This window comes from Hirsutella rhossiliensis (assembly GCF_020360975.1).
Source record: "Hirsutella rhossiliensis strain HR02 chromosome Unknown scaffold00021, whole genome shotgun sequence".
In the NCBI taxonomy this organism is placed as follows: Eukaryota; Fungi; Ascomycota; class Sordariomycetes; order Hypocreales; family Ophiocordycipitaceae; genus Hirsutella; species Hirsutella rhossiliensis.
Window position 1 is genome coordinate 230,061 of NW_025408687.1, and position 25,404 is coordinate 255,464.

At 58.7% G+C, this 25,404-nt stretch overlaps 10 protein-coding genes across 10 annotated transcripts; 6 read left to right on the top strand and 4 right to left on the bottom strand.

The window, feature by feature from the left end:
- Positions 1 to 1,167: 1,167 nt before the first annotated feature.
- On the top strand, positions 1,168 to 1,869 carry HRG_11486 (optic atrophy 3 protein (OPA3) domain-containing protein; the record flags this gene model as incomplete). The annotated part of the gene is made up of 2 exons (XM_044869956.1): positions 1,168 to 1,233; positions 1,288 to 1,869. 2 exons carry the CDS (start codon positions 1,168 to 1,170, stop codon positions 1,867 to 1,869), a joined length of 648 nt encoding a protein of 215 aa, XP_044714853.1.
- A 356-nt stretch (positions 1,870 to 2,225) lies between these two features.
- HRG_11487 (uncharacterized protein) lies at positions 2,226 to 3,028 on the top strand (the record flags this gene model as incomplete). The annotated part of the gene is made up of 3 exons (XM_044869957.1): positions 2,226 to 2,301; positions 2,357 to 2,579; positions 2,668 to 3,028. 3 exons carry the CDS (start codon positions 2,226 to 2,228, stop codon positions 3,026 to 3,028), a joined length of 660 nt encoding a protein of 219 aa, XP_044714854.1.
- A 3,814-nt stretch (positions 3,029 to 6,842) lies between these two features.
- Positions 6,843 to 7,347, top strand: HRG_11488 (PRO41 protein; the record flags this gene model as incomplete). Its single annotated transcript, XM_044869958.1, has 2 exons — positions 6,843 to 6,900; positions 6,962 to 7,347. The coding sequence occupies 2 exons, from the start codon at positions 6,843 to 6,845 to the stop codon at positions 7,345 to 7,347; spliced, it is 444 nt and encodes a 147-aa protein (XP_044714855.1).
- A 1,273-nt stretch (positions 7,348 to 8,620) lies between these two features.
- Positions 8,621 to 9,221, bottom strand: HRG_11489 (shwachman-Bodian-Diamond syndrome (SBDS) protein; the record flags this gene model as incomplete). The annotated part of the gene is made up of 3 exons (XM_044869959.1): positions 8,621 to 8,677; positions 8,755 to 8,878; positions 9,058 to 9,221. 3 exons carry the CDS (start codon positions 9,219 to 9,221, stop codon positions 8,621 to 8,623), a joined length of 345 nt encoding a protein of 114 aa, XP_044714856.1.
- A 1,413-nt stretch (positions 9,222 to 10,634) lies between these two features.
- On the bottom strand, positions 10,635 to 13,371 carry HRG_11490 (rhoGEF domain-containing protein; the record flags this gene model as incomplete). The annotated part of the gene is made up of 8 exons (XM_044869960.1): positions 10,635 to 10,794; positions 10,848 to 11,019; positions 11,081 to 11,302; positions 11,367 to 11,601; positions 11,663 to 11,881; positions 11,933 to 12,133; positions 12,198 to 12,533; positions 12,586 to 13,371. 8 exons carry the CDS (start codon positions 13,369 to 13,371, stop codon positions 10,635 to 10,637), a joined length of 2,331 nt encoding a protein of 776 aa, XP_044714857.1.
- Positions 13,372 to 15,131: 1,760 nt separating this feature from the next.
- HRG_11491 (e1-E2 ATPase domain-containing protein) lies at positions 15,132 to 18,328 on the top strand (the record flags this gene model as incomplete). Its single annotated transcript, XM_044869961.1, has 5 exons — positions 15,132 to 15,249; positions 15,315 to 15,472; positions 15,538 to 17,772; positions 17,836 to 18,161; positions 18,232 to 18,328. The coding sequence occupies 5 exons, from the start codon at positions 15,132 to 15,134 to the stop codon at positions 18,326 to 18,328; spliced, it is 2,934 nt and encodes a 977-aa protein (XP_044714858.1).
- Positions 18,329 to 18,683: 355 nt separating this feature from the next.
- Positions 18,684 to 19,514, bottom strand: HRG_11492 (proteasome subunit domain-containing protein; the record flags this gene model as incomplete). The annotated part of the gene is made up of 4 exons (XM_044869962.1): positions 18,684 to 18,827; positions 18,903 to 19,354; positions 19,436 to 19,454; positions 19,512 to 19,514. The coding sequence occupies 4 exons, from the start codon at positions 19,512 to 19,514 to the stop codon at positions 18,684 to 18,686; spliced, it is 618 nt and encodes a 205-aa protein (XP_044714859.1).
- Positions 19,515 to 20,303: 789 nt separating this feature from the next.
- HRG_11493 (TUG ubiquitin-like domain-containing protein) lies at positions 20,304 to 21,895 on the top strand (the record flags this gene model as incomplete). Its single annotated transcript, XM_044869963.1, has 2 exons — positions 20,304 to 20,440; positions 20,506 to 21,895. 2 exons carry the CDS (start codon positions 20,304 to 20,306, stop codon positions 21,893 to 21,895), a joined length of 1,527 nt encoding a protein of 508 aa, XP_044714860.1.
- Positions 21,896 to 22,329: 434 nt separating this feature from the next.
- Positions 22,330 to 23,092, bottom strand: HRG_11494 (ribosomal protein l36e domain-containing protein; the record flags this gene model as incomplete). Its single annotated transcript, XM_044869964.1, has 4 exons — positions 22,330 to 22,410; positions 22,490 to 22,571; positions 22,792 to 22,892; positions 23,036 to 23,092. 4 exons carry the CDS (start codon positions 23,090 to 23,092, stop codon positions 22,330 to 22,332), a joined length of 321 nt encoding a protein of 106 aa, XP_044714861.1.
- Positions 23,093 to 24,230: 1,138 nt separating this feature from the next.
- Positions 24,231 to 24,910, top strand: HRG_11495 (uncharacterized protein; the record flags this gene model as incomplete). The annotated part of the gene is made up of 2 exons (XM_044869965.1): positions 24,231 to 24,607; positions 24,754 to 24,910. The coding sequence occupies 2 exons, from the start codon at positions 24,231 to 24,233 to the stop codon at positions 24,908 to 24,910; spliced, it is 534 nt and encodes a 177-aa protein (XP_044714862.1).
- Between the last annotated feature and the right edge of the window lie 494 nt (positions 24,911 to 25,404).

The following is a 25,404-nucleotide window of genomic DNA, read 5'->3' on the forward strand; positions in this document are numbered from 1 at the left end:
CGCGGAGCGTGCAGCAATCAGGGCCGTCGGGACATGTATGGGGAAGGCAGGCATCTGTTGCACAGCACGGTTGGTGATCTCGAAACGGCCGGCCCGGCCTGTCGACGTTGGATCGCGAGGGGCGCGACTTCGTGGTGGTGGTGAAGGTGGGTGCAAGGGCTTTCTTTGCTTTGCTCCTCGCAGTGGCAGGGCAGGCAGGCAGGCGGGCGGGCAGGCGTGCGGTTTGTGTACTTTCCAATTTGGTTGCCCGCGCAACCAGTGCGCGCCGGGCCTGCAATGAGCACACCGGTATCCAAGTACACTAATTCCCGCGCGGCGCATGCCTGTAGGGCAGGTTCCCAGTACCTACGGACACCCTGACCAAGTGGCCCGTGCTGTACCTGGCCCTAGCTCCCGCCATTGGCCTTCCCCACAGGTTACACAAGTTGTAGCACAGAGAGCAGAGTCAGATCGGTAGTTGCCATCTGGGCGGCAATATAAACGAGCTGAGACTGGATGCCCCGTGAAAAGACTTGCCGGAGCCTTCCGGCGCTTCGGAACGTGGTGTCGGGGCACCGTAGCGGCCGATTGGTCTGAGGAGGCCCCCGCCCTGGCCTACCCTATAGGCGGAAAGGAGCAGGTCGGCGAGGTGCAAGAGAGAGAATTAGGTTGGTGCGTCATTGCAAACCTCGGTTCGGAACATATCATAAGCTATTGTGTTCCTTTTTTCCATCTTCAAACGCAATCCTCATACAGTGGGTAGAGGGGAGTGGCTGAAAACAATCGGGCTTGTGCCGTCTTTGTGGCCAGAGCTCCTTGTCCTTCCATTACGAACTAATACTGCCCGATGGCATCAAGGTGGCCGGCCACCAATAGAGTTGCAGTAAATAAAGGAAGTAGAACCATGCGCCCACCCTCTCAACGATCCTTTATACCCATGATTCATGGAAACTATTTCGTACAACAGGCGGGCGACCGTCACCGTCCTGACCCACAAGCTCCCGCGGGCGACGCTACAGCTTCGGGCCGAGTCGGCCGGATTGTCGAGCCTCCCCCGGCCCGCCCGTCCCCGCCCGTCCCTTCATCCAGAACCTCCACTTTCCCGCAACCCAAACCCGCGCTCGACCTCGTCCTCTACGTATTGTCCCATCCGGAGCCGGCCACTGCGCGAGGCCGCTGCGGACCGCTATGGTGCCGCTGCCTCTGTTCAAGCTCGCCGCGCTCTTCGTGCGGCACGTCTCCAAATACGGCGCGGTAAAGCAACAAGGACTCAAGAGTCATCCTCCTTCCCCGCTGACCCTGCGACAGAACCGCATCAAGGCGCAGGCCCACGACCACCCTCGGTTCCGCGCCTTTGCCGCCAGATACGGCCAGGCCATACACCAGCTCAACATGAGGCTCTCGGTGGCCATCCTCCGAGACCCCGAGGCCGAGCGGCGGGCCAAGGAAAAGGCCGAGGCGCCCACGGTCAAGACGGAGGAGCAGACGCGCCGCGACGAGGCAGCCAAGGTGCAGTCCAAACCAGACCCGTCGTCGTCGGGCCGCAACAAGTTCCCCTTCCAGAACGTGTGGAAGCGAAAGTTTCGCCCCCTGCCGGAAGCCAAGGCCGTCGACCTTTTCGCCGACGTCACCGGCGACGCCTTCATCCTGGGCGTCGCGGGGGGGCTCATCATATACGAGTACTGGAAGGCGTCACAGAAGCCCGACATCAACAAGGAACGGATAGACGACCTCAACCGGCGCTTCGAGGAGCTCCAGAGGCGGGAGGACGAACTGGCCGACTCCGAGGAGAAACAGAGGCAGAGGTTCGAGTCCCTCGAGGCGGCGCTGAGGGCGTTGCAGGATCCAAAGACAAAACAAACTCTGCTGCCGGCTTTGAAGGAGACTTGACACCAACGCTGCCTCGGCGAGAAAGGGAGCGTCATGCCTGGACGCGAGACGTGCAGACGACCCCTATATATATGTCCTGCCCATGTACCATTACTTGGCGCGGTGTTGCCCTGCTTTATTTTACGGTTACTGTTTTTTTCGCCATCGTCATCTCATTGTCGGCGTCAAGGAAGGGGAGTTGGGGGAAACGCAGGAGGCGGAGAGCTCTTTCCACCTACAGGGCATTGAAAACCTGGACCATCCCCTCTCAGAAAGACGGAATAGAAAAAAGTTGCCTCCATCAATGGCGAATCGCACCCAAGCTCAAAACCAACCGGAGTGAGTCCAACTCGACATCGATGCTCACCGCTAGCGCCATGTTCTGCACCTCTCTTAGGAAGCGACGGGAATGGGCCCCGGCCGTCGCCCAGCTCACAACGCGCTCTTGGACAGGTAACAGCCCGACAGACGGGGACCCGGCTTCGTCGCCCGTTGACTCTGCGTGCAGAGACGAAGCTCGAGACGCACGACGTCGGCTTTTTGACGCGCCTGCACCAAGGCCGCGACCGATGCTTCCGGCTCCTGCTCTTCTCCGCTGCTCAGGTTGGCACGTCGCAGGCCAACGAGCGCATCGAGAGGCTTCCTCTCCTCGACGGCGGAGGCAAGACGGCGATCGTTTTCCTCGTCGCCAGTCAGGACGATATGGCAGCTTTCATGACGCTGCAGATGCAGTACGCGCTTCCACAGACCCCCCAAGGAGTCGAGTTGCGCGGTAACAGCAGTCGCAATCATCTCTCTGACTGGCTCTTCTACCCCCAGGATGCTGCCGAGCCGCGACAACTGCATCCCCCTCATCCCCGTCTCGTCGGCCGCTGAGCTGCCATCCTGCCTCGAATCGCTGAGACGCCAGTGTGCTGCCGCCGCCGACGCGCAGCAGGCTCACGAACAAGCGGCAACGAGCACCCAGAGACATCTCCTGGCGCATTGCACGGGGGTCGGTGCCCCCCTGGGCGAGGGCCAGACCAACGTCCTCTCCGACATTTGCACCGGGTTCGGCCACCTGGCGCAGCACGCGCTCGACCCCGACGGGCAGGACGAGCTTTGCTACTTTCTGGGGCATGCAGATGGCCAAAGAGTGACGGCCTTTCTCACGGCCGGGCCCGTTGCTCGCCTTGGTTGAGAGCGGTCAAGACCATGCGTGAGGAATCGACACGGCACCGTCACTTGAGGTCACTGTATTTGTTTGTACTCATTGAACTCTTTGGTAGCTGCCAGCCCTGCCTTGCCTGCCTCTCGACAGTCGCACTATGCCCTGTACTCGAGACCCAGTGTCCTGTCACTGCTCTCCGTTGCCGCGGCGCTAAGACGACGCCTTGGAAAGGCCCAGCGCCAGGCCCGACAACAATCAGCATTGCTACAATACGAGGGAGTGCAAGTGGCTAAGCCGGCTATCGCTGTACGAGAAGCCACGCCGTCGAATCACAAGCTTAAGCACAGCACGGCTGGGAGCCTGGATTGGGTCATAGGGCAAAGTTGCTTGGCCGTCGCACCCTCATGGGCTTAAGCCACCAAGCCTAGTATCCCCAGGAGGGGAAGAGGCCAATGAGGAGCGGTGCAGAACCGCCCGTGCCATTGTCTCGGATCTTGGCCAGGCGTGGGCGAATCCGCTCGAGTGCTGGACCGGAGGGGGCATGGAATAGTCCGATGCAGCACCGGCTGATGGCGGCCCGCCGCGACGGGGTGCGTTTTCTTTTTCAGTCCATTTTATTATCCCGGCTCGTGTGTTCATGATGGGCGCCAGGCTCGTCCATTCGCTCGGGATTCTTGCGTGCAGGCACGTGTAGCCAGTGCGCGGACTCAAAGGAACGAGAGCAAACACGGCCATCTACAAACAAACTCATGTAAAGGAGGCAGGATGATGCATCCCCGCACTTGTAGGATGGAACGGCCGTGTCTCGCGTTAGGGTGCATTGATCGCTCGACAAGAAGAGCGGACATGAAGCCTCTCGCCGCGAGGATAGCTTGGACTTGCTCCTTATCACCACAGTGAGCGTAGTTTGATTAGAGGAGAGGGATTTGGCATGTTTTAGCTGGCGGCCCTGAAGGCCTGAAAAGGCTGAAGCACGTCCATGCCCCAGGGCTTCAGGATTCTCCCTAGGGACCGTGCTGGGGGACAAGAAGGGAGCGTAGAGAACGAAAGCCAATAAGGGACTCGAAGGGGTAGTCTTCATCAAAGGTAGAGGCCGTGCTTTCATGTGGACCAACCATCGGGTCCGGTAACCCCGTTTATTGTTTTTTCGCGTGGTAGCTGATGCGCGCGGCGGCAACAAAGATATGCCCAAGCATTGTATCTTTGACGTCCAAGAAGGCAGGGGGCGTAACAGAGTGAGCTTTGCGTGGTTGGCGAGCTTTCCCCTATGCCACGTGCGCCATCATTGCCCATGGCGAGATGGAGGCGTCGGGACAAAAGCCGTTGTTGGAATCAGACTTGGGCTCAGAGTCGGAGGGATCTCAATTGTCCGCGCAAGGGAAGCACCGGTGCGATGGCGACGGAGAGAGCGGGCACGCGTATGAGTGGAGTGGAAGCGTTCGAGCGGGAAATAGAATCGGGCCCGTTGTGGGCGTCTTTTCCCTCCATGACCACGTCCATATCCATCCACGTCAGCGTTTCTGGGTGCTGTACAAACTAGGCAGAGAACAGGACAGGAAGCCCCCGAAAAGGGGAAAAGCGGGGAGATCTTGTCGGCGGCTATCCGAGGCCGAGAAGGTGGCTGGACTGACTTGTCGACGGTTACCCTAGTTGAGTAGGTAGTGGCTGACGGAGAGTCGTGAAGAAGAACGGTGGGTCGCCGGGGTGTGGCAGGTGGGCGGTGACTCGGGTGCTAAGCGCGTTGCAACGGGCCGCGGCGCGAGTGCGGCGCAGCATCTCCCTAAGAAGCTGACTTGGCCAGCAGCTAGGTACCGACCTAGCATCCTAGGTATCTTTAGGTCGTGACTTATCAACTTATCAATCACCGGACGCTTTTGGTTCTTTTCTTAACACCGCGTTTCCTACTTCGGCCATGCTGTGCCTCTTCTCTGGACCTTCAGGGGGGCGGACGACGACGCACCTTGTGTGTTGCACGCACAGATTCACTTCGCTTGCCACGCACCTGTTGAATCCGGCTACAAGGAGCAATTTCCAGCAGACGAGAAAGCAAAGTGGCCATCTCTTGTCACGGCTCCGGTCAGGCCAGTAACTCAGATGGTTGGGCACTGGATACAGCGAGGTTAGTGCTTTTCTGTAGGCTCGTCGCTAGCCTCTGTCGGTACCGGTACTCAAGACTGGCGCAGGCTACTTCCAACGTGGGCAGCGCAGGTGGGCAGCGCAGGTGGGCAGCGCAGGGCAAGTCGTGACGGGACTGGGGGACTTGATGGCCGAACAAGGTATCGGGCCGCTAAGCAAGGTACAGTACAGTCCCAGTCAGGTACGAGAAGCCCGTCTGCCCCCCTCTCCCACCCTTCCAAGAGTAGGACGCATGCAGCGCCAAGCGAGGTGCTGATAGGCCGCCGTCCAGCATTCTAGCCGCCGGGCCCTCTGTGTCTGTCCCAATCACACCTGCTGTGCTCGAGACTAGGCAGGTACCTAGTAGTTAGCAGCCACCTTTGCCGCCCTTTGGTGAATTTTCCTCGAGATTCACGTCCAAACATCCAATGCGGATGGGGTTTTATCTTGGTCTCTTGTTTGTTGCATTGGCCCCTGCCGTCGTCAGCACGTCCGTGGCTTGCTGCCGTCCAATGCCGCCACAGTGAGTGAGCGTGCGGCAGTCGGTGGTCCTCCTGGAGCCATGGCCGATTGCACGCATGTACACACGTATATACATGCGCATGTCTGTACATGCTGCCCCGTGATTGGCTTGCCAGGTGCTTCAGGCGCTCTCTCTCACCGCAGGCCCGACCTCGCGCTTTTAACATATGCGCCGCTCCTCTCCCTCGCCTTCTCTCCTCTCTGCTCTCTCTCCCTCTCGCTCTGTGTCTGTTTTAACACACCCTGCGCCTTACAAACCCTCATCACTGTTCTCCCTCTTCCTCCGCCCTCACTCACCTATTAGTCAATACCACCCACACCCCTGCTTTCCACAAATTGACTCGGTTCCAAAACTGCTCTGCCTCAAACCTCCGACGTCGTCTTGTCTGATCTACCAACCCGAGTGTCAGACGCCCAAATCACCAAAACAACCCCCTTGAATTCTCTCGCCCACGCCTACTAGCCCTGGTACTTCGGACGCATAGCCCATCGTCGTCGTGGCGGACCCGCAACGAGCAGCTGCCCTGCGAAGCCGTCTTGCGGCTCTCACGACTCGCCTCCACCCACGAACCTCTGCAACTGCTCTCCCTGGGGCTCTCGGCGGGACCACGAATCGGTTTATGCCGTCCGGATGCCTTCTGCTAACGCCCTCGACTGCCGACCTGTTGCCCTGCTGCTGAGTCGGGCACATCCCAGACTGGATCCGTGTCTGCCATCTGACACACGATTTGCCCGTCATCGGCCTCGGCACTGGCAGCAGCCCTCGTCCGGGTTGCCAGCCCTGCCGACGGTGCCCCATCGTCGGTTATAGAATCAGCCCATATCCCTCCACCCTCTCGTCCAGCCCTCCTTCCTTCCTCCTGCCCCATTACTGCATTTTCTCTTCGTCCCCGCGCTCTTGGTCGCGTCTGTTCACGTTTCGCCTCTCGCACAGACTTCACTTGTCGAGAACTCTCTTTTTTATCCTCTCACGCGCTGTAATCACCGGCAACTTTCTCTCAAATCCTTCACTGGCGCAGGTCTGGTCACCGTGCTCCGACTATTCTTTGATCCTTTGGACCGCATCCGTCCTTCGTCAAATCGCTTCGAATTTGCATCTTTTGCACCTCATCGTCCCACGGGTGGGTTCCGAAGAGGAAAGCCGAGTTGCCCAACGGTCACCAAGCAATAATCCGAACCCAGCAGCAGACAGGAGTGGAAAAACATCATGGGCAAGCTCATCAAGAACCACTGGGCCCGGCTCATTATCCTCACGGCTGCAATCTGTACGTTGTCTCAACTCCAGATGTCGACGTCCATGACAGGATGCTAACAAGCCATGTACAGACCAAGTGGCCGCTGCCATCGAGGGCTTCTTCTGGCCCAAGATCTTCTGGGATTTTATCACGCGAAACCTTGACGCGGCCGTCAGGCCCGTGCCCGTCTTGCAAATCATCAACCTCCTCTTTGGCCTCGGCCTGCTCGCTCTCGAGTGGCCCCTCGGCTTTGTCGCCGGCACCGGCCTTCACCGCTCCCTCGAGTTCCGGCTGGCCGTCTTGCCGCTGACGGCGCTGGCCTCGGTGCTCATGTACCAGTCCACCAACTCGGCCATCTACTACATGATCGGCATGGGCGCCTACTTTTGGGCCTACAGCGAGGGCGAGATGATTTGCGCCAAGCCCTGGACCCTGCCGCAGCGAGAGGTGCGAGGAGGCATGGGCCTCAAGGCGTAACGACCTGATGTGGATATTCGACGTACACGCGCATCATGAATCCACGACGGGAGAAGGAAAACAAGGCACGATAATTTCGGATGTATCCCTTATTTCTTCTCGTCTACCTTGGAAATTTGCATTTAGCATTTTGCATCTAGCGTTGGCGTTGGTATTCTCGTTGCCCTGCCTGTATGGAAACAGGGCACGGGCGGGGGCAAACTCCCCGAGAGCAGATGTAATTTAGCTCAAGGAAAGGAAAGAACGGAAGGCTTCAACTCCCAAACTCTCGCATCCCCACTTCCTCTCACTCTTGTCGTTGCGCGCACGTGTGTGTGGTGCGTGTGTGCGTCCAAGTGCGTGCACTCCGACGTGCCACGCAAGCAGGGCGCATCCATGGCCGCCGAGGCGCGCACCCACGAGCTGGCGTTGAGACCCGGATGAGACAAACCACCGCCCGCACCATGACACCCAACCCAAGGTCTCTGACAAGCCTCTCTCCACTTCCCAACGTGCCTCGGTTTCCTCTGTCGAAGGCTCAGCAACCCCCATACACGCTCCCTACCCCGCCTCATCCCGCCGTCCCCACCCCTGGCTGCATCCGAGCGGCGGTACCTCGCTGCTGCTCCGGACCGGTACTGGGACCTGGGTTGTACCGACCCGTCCCCCCTTTGCCGCGGCCAGGCGCAAATCTCGGGGTTGCGCGGCTTGTGCCTTTTGCGTCTCGGTACCCGTGCCTCTGTATTGTACTCCCCAGGGCACGGAATAATGCGCGAAAACCCCCGTCGGCCGCCATCCCACCCCCTCTGCCCCTCTTTAGATGCTTCTTGCTCCCCGCTATACTCTGTGCAGGACATAACACGCAGCGCCACAGTTCCAAGAGTGTCGCTGGTTATGAGCCATGTGCGCCTCCTTCTTTTCCTACTGGAAGCTCAACTCGGCCAAGGCCCAGCATGGAAGGGAATGGGGCCCAAGTTCCCGGTGGCATATTAGAGCATCAAAGGGCGACAGGTTCAAAGTAGAAGTGCGACGTTGAGCAATCTTTGTCAGGCAGGCATACGCCGGCCTCACGCTCGGAACCATCCAGGCCTTTCGGAATACTCTGTATTTGTCTACTCCCCTGCTCCGTCGTCATCAGGTAAGATAACACAGGGTGTCCATGCCGTCCTGCCAGCATTCCTTATTCGAGGCTCGTAAGTCGTTTTGCGTTGCCTCCTTCCCCTCGTCTCTTGCCGGGTAAGCCGTTGCACCATGCGCTTGAGCCAACGGCACCGCCCCTGTCCACGCCAGTCCTTTAATGAGCATTCATGGAGCTCATTGAGTCGTTCTTGGGCCCTTGCCGGTCGGACATCTTGACAAAATCAAAGTATTAGACGCGATTGTCACTTTTGTCAAGGGCTTGGGCCATCGTAGGGAAGCCGTGCGTACCTCTGAATTCTGCATGTGGCCCTTCTCTAGGATCTGCTTGATCACCTCCTCATCGACCGAGGTGCCAAACTGGTTGTCCAGCGTGGCCTTTGACGCCGTGTCCATCATGCCCTGAGTGCCCTGCCTACAAGACAGAGTCAGCTGCCTCGGCGTTCACCACGAATTGAAGCCAGGGCCCATGGCAAGGTGGCATCCCAGATGGCAGTTGCCAACCTCGATCATCGTAGAAATCAAGGTGGGAGCTGCAGGCAAGAAGATAACGCTGGAAAGGGGGGGGGGGGATCCAAGCCATTCATTACTCACTTGTGCGTCACAAAGATCTTAAAGGCCGAGACAAAGTGCGCCAAGGGAACGCTCTTGTCCGCCAGCCACTTCTTGTACGTCGCCTCGTCGTCCACGAGAACAATAAAGTCCTCGTCCTTGCCCTTGTAGTGGACCTTGACCTGAGAAGCCTCGCCTCGAGTCATTTTGCTATCGACGGAGCGGTGTGACGGTAGTTGTTTGAAGAATTTGAAGGCGGGGTATCGCGTGACGTCAATCCTTCACTGAGGGACGTTCACTGTAGGTGTGCAGGGCGTACGGCTGGCCTTGGACTCGATGAATCGGTCAACTGAGGGTGGTGAAAGAGGTTGGTTTGTCTTTGCAAGCTGATGGGGTTTTGTTGTTCAATTGGCGAGGTCGCGAGGAGTTGAGGGAGGAAGTGGGAGGGAGAGAGGGAGAGAGGGAGAGAGAGGAGGGAAAGTAGGAAGCGGGCTCGGCCTTAAAGGGAAGCTTGGGCTCGTTGTGCCGCGGGAGGAGCTTGGCTGGGAGCTACGTCATTGTGCTGGGCGCTCACGAGGTACCTCCTTTCCCGGTACACGCGGTTGGTACATCAGGTCATTTGTGCTCCTCTCATTCCTGCACTTCTCCCGTGCCCAAGGTGATGCAGAATTGGTCTCCGTCAGCTACAGTAAGTACTGCAGCACCTCGACGAGCTGGCCTCGCCCAAGCAAGACCCAAAACTGCCTACTCCCCTAGCTTGGGTCAGTATCCGTACCTAACCTAGGTAAAGAGCAAGGCACGGCAAGCTGTGTGTACCTTGTACCTTGGCAAGACAGTTGCTCCGCCGCCTCCACAGAATCCACTCCCATCACCACCAACAGCGTCTACGTCATCGGCTGCCCACTCATCCATCCATTGCCTCATCCTTGATCCACTCGCCACGAATCTTGCACTTTGGCATGCCCACTCTGCACTTTGTATAATCTGTCGCTCCTGCAAGACACCGCGCCGTGCCATAGGCCTGGCTAAACCCCACCCCACCATAAAGCCCAACGACGAGACCAATGACATGCCCTCTGCTACCCTTCAAATAAGTGAGCTGTCCAACCGGTCCCCACAAACCATCGTCCCGTCTCCAAGCCCCTCCAAGCGGCTTCAAGGCAATCGCCTATCGAAAAATACTCCTGAATCCGTGGCCTACTCCATCGCTCTTGTTCCCATCAGACTTGTCCCGCTGGCCGCGGATCGAAACCTCATCGCCAGCTCTCTGGCACTTGTTCTCCATATCCACGTGCGATTTCGACTTCGCAGGCAGTCTACATTCGCCCAACCGCAGGCTGTTGGCCGACGTTGCGCGCAATGCCGTGCCTTCATCTCCACTCGTCCTTCGGGTCATTTTTGCGCGGCGAGCGGTCCTCGTACCCGCCAAGCTTATATGCTCCGCATCGACCTCTGCCTTTGACCCGGCAGGGACCCCACGCCCAATTCGAGCTCTCTTCGTTCTTCGTATCGTGTCCGCATCCGCGCCCTTGCAATCTGGCCAAACGTCATCGGTCGAGCTTTTCCAGCCGCGGCGCTTGAAATCCACTCTGCTGGGAGCATCATCAGTGGGCTTCGACTTATGCGTTAGACTGCCAGATCTCCGAGCGAAGGAACTGGTGATGCTCGCAACACTGAGCTTCCTCATCACTGTCGATGCCGAGGCCCGAACCAGATGTTCGCTCCGTGCCCGAGTCGTCATGCCCGGAAAAGGAAGTACCTCTCGGCTCCAGACGTCGGCTAGCAGCGCCTCCAGCCGCGCCCGCTCGCTGCGAGCCGGTGACAGTACAGACATCCGCGCATGCGTGGCCAGAAGAGACTGCGAGCGGTTGATGGTCAACGCTGCTGAGGCGCTGCTGGCCGTGTCCCGTACGACGCTCGTGTTCTTCAGCACAACTTGGCACAGCGGTGATTTCGGACCAACAGTCGTGGCCCGATGAATTGACACGCGCCGAGCAATGGTACCTGCGACTCACGGTTAGAGCTCTCGTCTTTCGTCGGTCAGTCGCAGCGTACGGGTACCGACCTGGCTTGCCAAACACAGTGCCCAGGCTTTTCATGTCCAAGTCCATAGAGCCGAAGCAACTGGGATCCCTTGGCTCGGAGCTGTCCTTGACCGGCCGGGACAGCCTTGTCCGCCATTCCACCTCCTCCTTTGGCGTGCAGGCCGTCATGATCATCTCGTACAGCTGATGGTCGCATTCAAAGACCAGTTTCCAGGAAAAGGGGGCCGTATGGCATTGGAGTCCTTTACATCCGTTAGCCAGAGACGACACCCACAATGCCGAGAGCAAATCAAGCCGCCATCTCACCTCGCCCGTTGTCGATATCCTCAATGCTAGCCCCGTTCAAATTGATGCAGGCATGGATGATATATATTTGATCTGCTTTCCCCGCCGAGGCAAGGCAGAGGACGTCGCGGTATAAAAGACAGATCAAGTACTGTCCATCGACTCCACTCGGTGATTGCCAACAGACGTGCAGCGTGCCGCAAAGACGAATGTGGCCAAAGGAGCGAACTCGATTCTTGGACACGGCATCAAGCCTCTACGATAGGGTGAGCCCATGGTCTTGACACTTACTGTCACGGGCTCGGGGCGACCTGTACCTTGTTGGAAAATACCAGCCGGTCTTGCAGCAGCCAGGTTCTCTCGAGCGTGGCCTTGGTCAGAGAATCGTCGGTGGCACGATTGATTTCCGCCATTGCCTCTCGCAGCCTCGTAAGAACGCTGTCAACTTCCATGTGCGAGTTGGGGCAATCCGACACCGGCGTGTGTTTGAGGAGTTCGGCGAAGAGGAGCGGATATTTGCAGACCCTCTGGATGGGCTACCGATGATGGTTAGCTCACTGGGTTCCAACCAGCATGCAGCGACTCACCTTGACCAGCAAGTCTCCCATTGTCAGGGCCTTTTTGGACTTTTCGTCGGCATTTTTGGCGGAGCCGAGGATTGACGCAAGCGTTTCGAGGCCCTTTTGATACGTCTCCCATTGCGGCATGGCCTGGTTGGCCGAGGCAACGTCCTTGATCATCAACTCATATTTTGCTCCATACTCCTTATATATGAAGAACCGATTCATCTGGAGTGCAGTTAGTGGGACTCGTTACACCGTGTAAGGCGCAAGAATCATAAAGGGGCAGCACCTTTTTGGCAAAGATCTTGGCCACTTCTGCCGCCACCTGAGGCTCCGTCGTCATCCCAGGAACACCTTGAAGGTACGCCATTCGGTTGTTGTGTCCCATAACCCCATCCACGCTGGTCCATCGGCGATGCCCCGGCCCATCGATCGCAAGCGGGCTCGTCCTGGTGGCAAGGCTTGGGGTCATTTGAGACTGGGTGTATTCTGAGTGAGGTACCGCTTGATGGAGCTCGCCGAGAATCTCCTCATGAAGCTCCACGATTTCAGTAAGGTTCTTGTTGATTGATGATCGCAGACCCATGCACATGGCGGGGAGCGAGGCCAGAATGGTGACATAGACCTAGTGCACCGTCAACGTCTCAGTCATGAAGACAGATGGCAGTGGGACATACGTTCATGAGAAAGCGAACATCTCCAATGTAGCCCTCCTCTGTGCTGATGAGCTCCTCCAAGATGCGTCGCCGTTGCAGAGCACGTTCGGTCGCGGCCGCATCGATCACGTCCACCTTGTCGAGCATGGCGCTGTCTTCGGAGACCCTTGGTCCAGAGGCAGAAGCTACACTGCTGCGATCCGTTCGGGAGACGCATTGCGAGAGCGCGTTGTTTCTCCTGGACCGCGCCACGATACTGACGCTGGCGAGGCTGACGCTAGCACTTCGAACAGCCGAGACGAACCTGAATGACGAGCCTGAGGACGAGGACTCTTGATTGCCCGACGCTCGAGGGGAGACGTGCTCGTCGTGTTCCGGGCCCAGGAACCATTGGGGATGAGTTCCAGCGTTCGAACCCCACAAGGGGGGCCTCTGCCTCGCCTTTCGGTGAAAGGATCGCACCCATTTGTGGAAGGGTCGTGCAACATGGGGTCCCTCGTTTTCAGGCGCATCTTCAGTCGGCTGCTCGATGTCATGTAGGGCGCGTGCCGCGCGTCTGGTGGACCCTGGCGCCCGGAGAGTTTCCCCAAGCTTCTCGATGCTTTCCGACGTCTTGAGGATGTCAAAGCCTTCGATACGGAGGCCCCCAAGCCCCAATGCCAACTCGGCTTGATTGGCGCTCGGCCGCAGCCCGTCGTTGTCCAGGTGCAGGCTCTGATCATCGATCGAGCGGCCATGTTGGCTGCAGTGACGAATGCCAGGAGTCGAAGCACGGGGAGGAGAGGACGAGGGCGAAGAGGCAGACATGGCGCAGCTGCGAAGGCGGAAGAGGAGCAGGTCCAAAAAAGAAGATGCAAAATTGGCTCCAAGAAGACACCAAAGGAGCAAAGAAAACAATCGGCAGAGGGTCAAATCATGTCGGCCAGATAGAAGCAGGCAGCCAAGAAGAATGATACAGACGGGACGAGGGATGACGGAGAAGAAAGCGGAGCGAGGGGACCTCTGAGGGGCGAAGAGCAGCCAGCTGGAGAGGCAAGCCCGCGGCGACATCAACTTGAGGAAGGAGCAGCACAACTTCGGCCGCCTGGCCTGTCGCCCGCGCGGGAGCACATGACGGGCAGACCAGGAAGGAGCCGGTTCATGGAAGAGCGGCGAGGTAAGGCCTTTGGCTTGTCTGGTTACGTAGGCGCAAGAGTTGATGGGCTTGATGGCTCAGTCAGACGGATGCTCCCCGAACCGCCGCAGTTCGTAATTGTCTCACGACTCGTACGGCATCGGGGGGTGTCACGCGCCGGAGAAGCTGGGCGGACCGCTGCGGAGGAGAGAGGGCAGGCAGGGTCCCCGGGGGGCAGACGCGCATTGAATGTTGATGCGAGTTCTCGGCGAAGAGGAAGCCGTCGTGTGGAGGAGTATACCAAGGTTGAGAGGCCAGCTGCTCTCGACGCATCGACGCCAAGGGCATCCGCGGAAAAGACTTGGTGTCGAGCTGTCCAAGTTACCAAGCATGGCATCGGCCTCGATGCCGGGGTCGACGGACCTTGTCCGGTACGAGGGCAGCCGCTGCGGTGACGTCTCTCAGCCGTGAGGAAGATTCGACCCACGACGCATTCGACGCGCACGGAGTCTTGGCCGGCCGAGGAGCGCTGTCATTCTGGTGAATGGACCTTGGAGGTCAAGCCACGCAGTACAACCACAGCGGTTTGTGCCGCATGCACCTCCAATGGCGCAGCGTGCGGGCTGTGGGGCGCTCTGTGTGCACCGAGCGGCGCAAAAGGCACACCTAGGAATTGTCCGTGGCCTACCGGCTCGAGCTCACCTTGGGGTGAGAGATGTAGGCGGTATGTTGGTGTACGGGGAGAAATCACCACTCTACCCAGGTGGCTTCGCCTTTCCATGGCCACGATGGCCTCGCAAACGCCGCTGCAGAAAGGCCTATCGCTTCGCCTGCGGGGTCAGGCAGCGAGGCGGCTGGAGGTTGCCTGAACCGCCGTGTTACAGGCTGCAAGGGCGAGACCCCGCCGTTGCTTCGACTCCGTAAGCCGGCCTGGAACCTTCGGAGCGGCGGAGCTCGAGCTAGACCCAGCCCGGCAAGCTAAGCCGCCGCGTGCCTTGTAGATATGCCGGTACCTTTTGCGTGCCTGCAGCAGCGCCGAGGTACGTGGCGTTCCTCAGGATGACATGTACCGCGCGATTGGTGGCCGCAGCTGGCTTCCCGAACGAACACGTTACAAGGTTTTTGGCCTTCTCGCGCAACGAGCACCGCACCACTCTCTCGCCAACCTTCTCTTCTCCGCCGCGTGGAGTCCTTGTTTGACCATTTCCGTCCGACAAATCTGCCATGCTGAGCCGTCACTGACCGGTTCTCTCTTCGCCTTGTTCCCTCTCGTCTTCCCGCACTCTCTTGTTCCTGTACACCCCTTCGCTGAGCCAGAGACGACTGCGCCGCGGTGCTTCCCTCAGTAACAGCCTCGATCCCATCAGCTGTCTGTCACCTTGCTCGACCCGCCGCTGAATCCGAGTCCTCCGATCTCTGCGTGCGAGCCGTCTCGGCGCGAATCCTCTTCGCCATGGAGAGCGCCTTCACCCGTCCGGTTGCCACGGTGCTCGCTAACTTCAAGACTCACGAGCACAATGGCCTCAGCGACAAGCAGGTTGAGCAACTTCGCAGGAAATACGGCCGCAACGGTGCGTGCTTGCTTCCCTTGCCCCAACTCCCGCATAGCTCGGCTAACTCTTTCCTTCCGCAATAGCCATCCCTGAAGAACCTCCTACGCCCCTCTGGGAGTTGATCCTGGAACAGTTCAAGGACCAGCTGGTACTCATTCTCCTCGGCTCCGCCGCCGTCTCCTTCGTGCTGGCACTTCTCGAGGACGAAGGCGGCTGGAGTGCCTTTGTCGATCCCGCCGTGGTGAGCACATCAACCGAGCCGCCGTCCCCCGCTGTCACAATTGCTAACCATGTTACTATTTGCAGATTCTCACTATTCTCATCCTCAACGCTGTGGTCGGGGTCTCGCAGGAAAGCAGCGCCGAAAAGGCAATCGCCGCTCTCCAGGAGTACTCGGCCAACGAGTCTAATGTCATCCGCAACGGCGGCCACGTCTCGCGACTCAAGGCCGAGGAACTGGTGCCGGGAGACATCGTCACGGTTTCCGTGGGAGACCGCATCCCTGCCGACTGTCGTGTCATCGCCATCGAGAGCAACAGCTTTGCCGTGGACCAGGCCATTCTCACGGGAGAGAGCGAGAGCGTGGGCAAGGATGAAGAGGCCATCGTCAAAGATGATCGCGCCGTCTTGCAAGACCAGGTCAACATGCTCTTCTCCGGAACCACCGTCGTCACGGGCAGAGCGAAGGCCGTCGTTGTCCTGACCGGCTCCAACACTGCCATTGGAGACATCCACGAAAGCATCACTGCCCAGATTTCGGAGCCCACGCCGTTGAAGCAGAAGCTCAACGACTTTGGCGACAACCTGGCCAAGGTCATCACTGTCATCTGCATCCTGGTTTGGCTCATCAACATTCCCAACTTTAACGACCCCAGCCATGGCAGCTGGACCAAGGGTGCCATCTACTACCTCAAGATTGCCGTTTCTCTTGGCGTCGCTGCGATCCCCGAGGGCCTAGCCGTCGTCATCACCACGTGTCTGGCGCTTGGCACTCGTAAGATGGCCGCAAAGAACGCCGTCGTTCGCAGCCTGCCCTCGGTGGAGACGCTCGGCAGCTGCAGCGTCATCTGCTCAGACAAGACTGGGACCCTGACTACCAATCAGATGAGCGTCAACAAGATGGTTTACCTCAACGAGCAGGGCACCGACCTGGCCGAGCTGGACGTGGAAGGCACGACGTTTGCGCCCAAGGGTGCCATCAGCATCAAGGGCCAAGTCGTCGAGTATCTCTCGACCACCTCTGACACGATCCGCCAGATGACCGAGGTCGCGGCCTTGTGCAACGATTCCCACTTGGCCTACGACGCACGCACAGCCACCTTCTCCAGCGTTGGCGAGCCGACCGAGGGTGCGCTGAGAGTGCTTGTTGAGAAGATTGGACCCTGCGCCCCGGCCGGCACCCACCCCAACGACTGCGTCCACTTCGCCAGCGCCAAGTACGAGAAGAAGCTGCCCCGGCTCGCGACGTACGAGTTTTCGCGTGATCGCAAGAGCATGTCTGTCCTGGTTCAGAGCGGCAAGAAAAAGAAGCTACTCGTCAAGGGAGCACCGGAATCCATCATCGAACGCTGTACCCACGCGCTTCTCGGCCCCGACGGCAAAAAGGTCCCTCTGGATGAGAAGCTCTCTGATCTCATGTTGAGGGAAGTCATTGAGTACGGAAACCGAGGTCTCCGTGTTATTGCTCTGGCCAGCGTTGACGACGTCTCCAAAAGCCCGCTGCTCGCCGCCAAATCTACCTCAGAATATGCCCAACTGGAGCAGGACATGACCCTCCTGGGCCTGGTGGGCATGCTGGATCCTCCTCGGAAGGAAGTCCCGGGCTCCATCCAGCAGTGCAAAAAGGCTGGTATCCGGGTCATTGTCATCACTGGCGATAACCGCAACACGGCCGAGAGCATCTGCAGACAGATTGGCGTCTTCGGTCGGCACGAGGACCTGAGAGGCAAGAGCTACACCGGTCGCGAGTTTGAGAACCTGAGCCCCGCCGAGCAGCTCAAGGCGGCCCAGAAAGCATCGCTCTTCTCCCGCGTGGAGCCCGGCCACAAGTCCAAGCTTGTTGATCTCCTCCAGTCGCTCGGCGAGGTCGTTGCCATGACTGGCGACGGTGTCAACGACGCGCCGGCCCTCAAAAAGGCTGACATTGGCGTTGCCATGGGCTCCGGAACCGACGTCTCGAAGCTGGCCGCCGACATGGTCCTCGCCGACAGCAACTTTGCGACCATCGAGGTCGCCATCGAGGAGGGCCGGGCCATCTACAACAACACCCAGCAATTCATCCGCTACCTCATCTCGTCCAACATTGGCGAGGTCGTGTCCATCTTCCTGACGGCGGCTCTCGGCATGCCCGAGGCGCTGATCCCCGTCCAGCTGCTGTGGGTCAACCTGGTCACCGATGGTCTTCCCGCCACTGCTCTCTCCTTCAACCCCCCGGACGGCGACATTATGAAGCGGCAGCCCCGGAAGCGGGACGAACCCCTCATTGGCGGCTGGCTGTTCCTCCGCTACCTGATCATTGGTACCTACGTCGGACTTGCCACGGTGGCCGGCTACGCCTGGTGGTTCATGTACAACCCCGAGGGCCCCCAAATCACATTCAGGCAGCTGTCGCGCTTCCACCACTGCTCTGCAGACTTTCCTGAGATTGGATGCGAAATGTTCTCCAACGACATGGCCAAGGCAGGCTCGACTGTGTCGCTGTCGATTCTGGTCGTCATTGAAATGTTCAACGCGATGAATGCTCTGTCGTCGAGCGAGTCGCTGCTCACCCTGCCCCTGTGGAAGAACATGATGCTCGTCTACGCGATTGCCCTGTCCATGGCGCTCCACTTCGCTCTCCTCTACATCCCGTTCCTCCAGGGCCTCTTTGCCATCCTGCCGCTCAACTGGATGGAGTGGAAAGCTGTGGTCCTCATCAGTGCCCCCGTAATGTAAGCTTATGTCCCTGACCTCGGCTTGGTTTTCAACGTCGTGTGCGGTTAGCTGACTCTTTTCTTGCAGTCTCGTCGATGAGGTCCTCAAGTTCTTTGAACGGCAATTCTTCATGCAGACGACGCGCGAGACTGACCAGACGCGCCGGACAAAGAAGGAGCAATAGAGCAGGGGAGAGTTCTTGGGAACAAAGGAATGTATAGACAAGATTTGGTGACTGGACTGAGCTAGAGGTTTAGACACTTGTGCATAGACCGGCTGGCATCGGCGGGATAAGTGTGCTTTTCACAACGGCTCTCGGTACCAGGGGTAAACGCACGGAATATTCGATGGGAAGCGCTAGAGGTTGACACTTGGGTGTATCCACGAGTAATTGAATGATATGGCCTGGCCATTTCATTGACGGCGGCGACAAAGATTGACCGTCTATGTATTCGTACACGGGGGAATACGCAAGCCCGCGCGGCCCACAGCTCGGCGGGCACGAACTGCATCCGCGGCACCTCTCCTCGGCCATAAGCCTAGTCTTGCCTGCCCTTCAGTAATCTCTTGGTGACCTTGTCCTTTTCGATGATGTATACATGTGCGCCCCAGCCGGACAAGGCGTCACGGTCGACGGCATTCAGCAGGGCCTGGGAGATGGTCTCGAACAGCGCGTCGGGGCCCTAGACAGGAACGTGTCAGCAATCAGCTTGCCCCGTAAAAAGGATACCAGGGCACCAGCTGGCTGGAAAACTGACCATGTCGGGCTCCCAGAGACCCTCGCACATTCCAAAGAGCTGCTCTGAGGCGGTTCCGGAGACGATAAAGTCCTTTGCAAAGTCGATGCAACCGATGCTGTCGAAGCCGCAGATGAAGGGCTTTCCGGACTTTGGGTCGAGGCCGGCGACGACGGGGGAGACAAAGTAAGGGCCGAAGCGGCGCTCGTAGAGAGACGAGGAGACGAGATTGGCAAAGGTTCGCGGCGCAATGGGACGCTCCTCGCGGAGGCGGTACATGTTGACCTTGTAGCGGAAGAGGTCGCTGACGGTGCTGACGTCGGTGGCGAGGCCCGTGAGGCCGAGGAAGACGTCGCCGTACTGGAAGACCTTGGGGAAGTTGTTGGATACGGTTAGGGCCTGGAGGCCGAGGCGCAGGTCGCAAGCTATGGCGACGCAGTCCTTGCCGACCATGGCGACACAGGCGCCGCCGTCTGCGCGGGACGGGGAACGTTGACCCCGGTTGTCAGCTGGCCATGATCATCATGACGGGCGATTGGATGGGGGAAACGGACTGATCGAGAAGGGGGACGACTGGAAGAGAGCTCGCGGTTAGCCGTGCCCAAGGGTGGTGACGATATGACTGCTCACCATGGTGGCCGGGCTGGTGCTTCTCCTCGATTCAAGAGGATCTAGATCGTTGGAGCCGGAAGACGTGGATCGGTCACCGGGGTGCTTGCGCAGCTACGCTTGATCCCCCCCGTCTAAGCGGCGAAAAGTGGTCGTGGTGGGTTGTCGACGTGTTGTTGGCCTGGAGGGAGAGAGGGCGGATTTGACGGAGGTTAAAGAGTATTAGGTGAAGCTCCGGGGCAGCGCTCAGCAATGGCCAGCAGTAGCAGCAGCAGCAAGGCAAACACGGTCTGGCGCGGCTTTGGGGGGGGGAGCTGTTTGGGCCTGGCGCAGTTGATTGGTCCGAGCTTCTGCCAGCTGCTGGACATGGGTTACGTAAGACATGTACTTCGTGCAAAGCAGCCTGTATGGAGCACCTACCTACCTAGGTACCTACCTAGGTACGTACCTAGGCAAGGTGCCCTTTGAGGCTCGCTCACCCCACCCGTCTTTGGCATTTCGTCATGCTGTACGTAATCAGCTTGGAGATTGTTCGAGAAGCAGACGGATGGCCGACTGAACGAGGCCACAACCTCCGCAAGAGACTCTTGCTACCCTCTCGCTTGCAGCCCAATTTCTCTTGTCGCCGCCGCCATCGTCCAACCTAGCAGCATCCATCTGCCCGCTGACGAACATCAACCCCGCTGCAGCCCCACGATAAGCATAGCGTCGTCATTGCGGCGCACTGCCCTCACGTTCTTTTGCTCTGCTTTCCTGCAACTCTTCGCCCCAACAACGCCTCTCCCGCCGTCAACCGGCAAGCCCACCCGAAGCATGTCTTCACACGTCGTAGTCATCGCCACCGACCTGCGGCGCACCACGATCAAAGTCTCACCCGGAACCTACCTCATCGACGTGCTCCAAGAAGCCTGCAAGAAGCTCAACCTCACCAGCGATAAATATCTCCTCAGGTTAGGCTTCCGCTAGATGCAGGCATCGGCTACGCTGACCGCGGGGATGGAAACAACGGCAAAAGACACAAGCAAAAACAGGTCGATCTCTCCGTTCCCCTGCGCGCCTCGGGCCTTCTCCCCGGCGCCAAGCTCGAGCTCGTCCAGAAATCAAACACTCCCTCTGCCGTCCAGATCGCTCTGCAGATCCCACAGCCCGAGGCAAAGGAGATTCCTGGCGGGCGGCTGATTCGCAAGTTCCCCTCAGACCTGACGCTATGGAAGGTGCTGCGCCAGTTTGAGAGCGGCGAAGCGAGCGGCGGTAGGAACGTCAACATTACGGCGCGTGGCGTGGCGGGCGGCTTGGAGGATGGCCGTGGCAGCGGGCAACTGTACTACGAGACGCCGGTGCTGAATATTATGGGGAGGGAGTTATCGACTTTTGCCGACTTTCAGAAGACGCTCTCCCAGCTGGGTCACAACTCGGGAAATGTCTTGATACGGCTTTCCTACAGAACGACGCAGCAGACCCTGTTCGAAGCCATGGAGCAGATCAGCCAGTTCTTCAAGGAGGCCGGGGGAGAACATGACAAGGTGGACGACTCGACGCCGGACAGCAAGCCCAAGGACGAGACCGCAGCGCAATCTCAGGACACAGCCATGGCCGACGCTGCGCCAGCACCTCCAAACACCTCTCCCGAAGCCCGAAAACCTCCCGCACAGCAGCCGCCCACGGTTGCAGTCACCCAACAGTCACACCAAGAAGCCGTTTCCAGCGACGAACCGACCACGTCCAGAGACCCTTACCAGCCCGTCAACGTCTTCCTCGCCCCGACCGGGTCCACCCCCGCCGCCGCCCTCGCGCCAGCCGATGAAGAAGACTTTGCGCCGACAGCCGCACACGCGCAACTGCACCAGGCCCGTCTGCTCGAGTCGTCGCGCAACAAGCGCCTGCCATCCGACAAGGAGCTCGAGGACAAAGCCGCGGCCGAGGCGGCCCGCATCGCGGCCATCAAGTCCGTCCTCGTCAAGGTGCGCTTCCCCGACAACACCAGCAGCGAGTGGCAGATCGGCCCGCAAGAGACGGGAGCGTTTTTGTACGAGGCGGTGCGGCAGGTCATGGCCAGTCGCAGCCATGCGTTCCGCCTCGTCCTCCCTGGCGGCAAGACGGCCATACAGGACGACGGCGGGCCCAGACACAGCATCATCAAGGGCTACAAGTTCTCGGGCCGCGTGCTCGTGAATCTCGTCTGGGACGACGACGTGCCCCTAGAGGCCCGCCAGCAGCCCTTCCTCAAGGCAAATGTGGCGCAGAGAGGTCAGGCCGTCAGGATCCCTGAGCTGCCTAGCACCCAGGACGATGGCGAGCCGGCGCCGTCCCTGCAGCCGCAGCCTCCCCGGGTCGACAGGGGCGAGGGCAAAGGAGACGGAGGGGGCAAGAAGATGCCCAAGTGGTTCAAGCTGGGCAAGAAGTGAGAGGGTCGACTGTGTGAAGGGTATCACTGGTGGCACTTTGTCGGACTGGCTTGTAAGCCATGATGTCGGAGGATTGCCATGGTTCGTAGCGTGGGCTCGGGCGTTTACTACAGGTTATTCTCTACATGGATACGCATTACGTAGATGCGAGGAGTATATGGCGTCGGCAATGTTTGATAATGGCTTTCGCTCTGGATAAGATCAAGGTGTGTCCAGATGAGGCAAATTCAAATATCCTCATGCATGTACCTCATTGTGTTGGCAACCTTGCTTTTGAATTTGGTATTTCCGGTAGCCCGCAGCAGCGCCCTGCCGCAATGCAGTTAAAGTCGTCGAAACCGATGAAACCGTGACCACGCCAATCCCATGCGAAACCCTGCAGCGACTTGGCACGGAAATCTCCCTCTCCGCTGGACAAACACGAGCCGTTCCTTTTAGTGACCGGTACGGCGGGACTCAGCAATGACACGCTGGAGCTCGTCGACCTTCTTCTTGGCGCGGCCGAAAGTTCCGAGCTATACGATGAAATCGTTAGCATCTCGAGGCCGCTTGAAGGATCGAGGCACGTCGGGATGGGAGGGGGGCGAGACGTACTCTCTTCTTGGCCAGCTTGCGGGCACGCTTGTCCTTGCTGTTGCGGAGCAGCTCAATGACGCGGCGCTCGTAGGGGGCAAGGCTGTGGGAGAGAGGAATTGTTAGCACGAGGCTTTTGGGCTAAGTGTGAGTAGTGCAATTAAGGGCAGGCGGCACGTCGCTCGAAATTCACTCGGCTCGACTTGACTCCCAGCAGCATGAATGCTTTGGGATTCTTGCACACCTGCCCATGCAATTGCATACTTGCTCAATGGCAACGTCGAAGACAGTCGGGGAGCTTGAAAGTTGTAGGGGACACTCACCCAGCGACCTCCTTGACGACCTCGCGGACAAACGCGGTGCGCTTGCTCAGGTGGCCCTTGGTCCGGGAGACACGGGGCTTGACGACACGGGCAGTGGTTTTCTATAGAGGCGCACAGGCACGAGGAGAGAGGGCGGCATGTCAGCGTCCATCGTCTGCTGCTGGGTGTTCGCCCACCTCGCGCGAAGAGAGGTTCAGGGGAGCAGAGAGATCCTCCACGAGGTGAGACGGCAAATGACACGTACGTGGCCGCGGTTCTGACCGACGGTCAGACCGGATCTCGCGGGCGCTTCCTTGGCCATCTTGGGGGTTGTCGGGGGTGGGCGTTTGTCGACAACGGCGCTGGGTGATGTCGAGGAAGGGAAAAAGAGGAGGGGCGAAATTTCTGGCGGGTGCCGCAAAACCCACGGTACACACACTGGCTGAGTTGCTGTGGGCGTAATTTTTTGCCGAGTTGTGGGTCACGTGACTGGAGAGGGTAAAAGTGCCAGCGTTGATGGTGGTGGGTCGTGCGCAGACCAATCACGGCTCTGGATATACGTACATGGAAGTTGCGCAATTCATCATCCAACTTGCCATGTCGCCCAAGAGGTGGCGCGGAGCAGTGCGAATCACTGAGACCTCCCGGCCATGCTTCGCGGCCACAGAAGAGAGCGAGGGACACAACCTTGAATGGAGTTGCACCGTCCAGGAGGATGCCTGAGCTCCGACCATACAATTGGGCCGGCGGCAAAGCATCCAATGCCTCGAGCAAACACGTCCAACAATCGGCACAACATCCGCGCGTTCTTCCTTATCCCCGGGTTGCAAACGTAAGACGTCGGCGTCGGCCCAGTCACAACAAAAGTGGCCAGACGGCAAGTCGTGGGTGAGATGGGTGTTGATACTCGGCTTCCCTGGTGATTGGATGACGACGACCAACGACCAGATGGATGCTTCATTGGCCTGCCAATATCTAAGCATGCGCGCGTCCGAGAGCGATGCTACTGTATCTGCACCTCGGGGTTGCAGGATCGACAGAGACTTTATGCTGCGACGATCACTTCCGAGTTGCCGCCGGGCCACGTCCGCATCGTGTGTCCCCGCCTGCAGGTACGGCAGCGTGGATGGAGCTGATGACCTCAACAAACGAATACTCTGTCGACATACATCTGTACACACCTCCTCACTTTGCACCAATTCATCACATCAAGTGTGGTGTTACGTGCTCGGTAAAGCAGCAGGCTGCTCGCTCCTTGGCATATAGGTTCCAACTTTCCCCCTTGCTGTCCCGTGTCATCGTGCCTACCTACTTATATCAGAGAGCATCGCTTGCTTTCTTCCTCTTCGTGTCATTCCCGTCCATCCATACCAAGCGGACTCAGCACCATCTCAACCGCACTCTCCTTCCTCTCCGCGGCCTGACCAACACCATCGGACAACACCATCAGACAAGCCACCATGCAGTTGGCAGCCTTGATCCTCGCCTCGCTGCCCGGCATCGCTGTCGCCGCAACGGCCTACCTCCCTCCGCCGGCCCTGCTGGCAAAAGTGCGAGATCCCGCCAGCAAGTGCATCCTGCCGGGCGACTACCATGTCCGTGACTTTGCTGGCATTTCCAACGACACGGAGGCCACTTTGTCCTCGTACAACTTCACGTACCTCAGCGCCAGCACTCAGGTGTCGACGAGCTGCCATTTCAACGCCTCGTCGGTGTCGACAACGCCCGACTGGCTGACGCCGCGCTTCTCGTGCCAGAACAGGGACGTCAAGTTTATCTGGCAGGATGAAAAAAAGTCGCTGCTGATGATCCAGCGAGCCTGCCCAGACACCAAGGGGTAAGCCAGGATCCTGCTCAACACCCCTTCATGTTCGGTCACAGGAAGACTGTTGGTGATGGGCCATCTCGCCTTGACTCCTTTCCCAATCCGTAAATCTTGCCTGGAACTGCGTGGTCAAGGCCTGACGTGGAATATCCCTACAGAATACCAGCCTACGAAGTATCGGGCAGCGTCGTTGTCTTGCTCTCCTGCCAAGGCAAAGCCGGAAGGTGTGTCGCCAACCAGACCGACTTGGCGTCCAACTTCACCAGCATCTCGCCCGTCTTGGATCCCACCATTGCCCAGCGCGGACTAGGTTGACAGCAACCAGACGGGATCGATAGATCATCGTTTGCCGACGTCAGCGCTGCCACACTCAAGCTCGATACCGTTCTCTATGGAGGGGACACCTGACGAGTCTGTTACTGGGAAGCATGATGATTATTCAGCCAAGCTCCTTGATTCATGTATCTAGATTCCCACCAGACAAGCGAGCATACGTCTGTGGATCTCCATGGAAAATTTCCCGGCCGCTTTGTCTGGTTTGTCAATGCGGCTCAGGCGCATGACGACCGATGATGCGCTATGGAGGAGATGGCACTTGGACAGGCAGCCACCAAGACGACCTGCGTTCCCCATCGGCTGTCGCAGATAGCTCTAGTCTGTTTGCAAGCTTGCTGAGGGCCAGTACCTAGAATTCATGTCTTTGCTGCGTCGAACCCGTTGCTCCAACTCTCGATGCTATTCGCCAAGTACAAAGTACAAGGCGTTATCGAGGCATCGGACTTATCATTTGCGGAGCCGTCGTCGGCTAA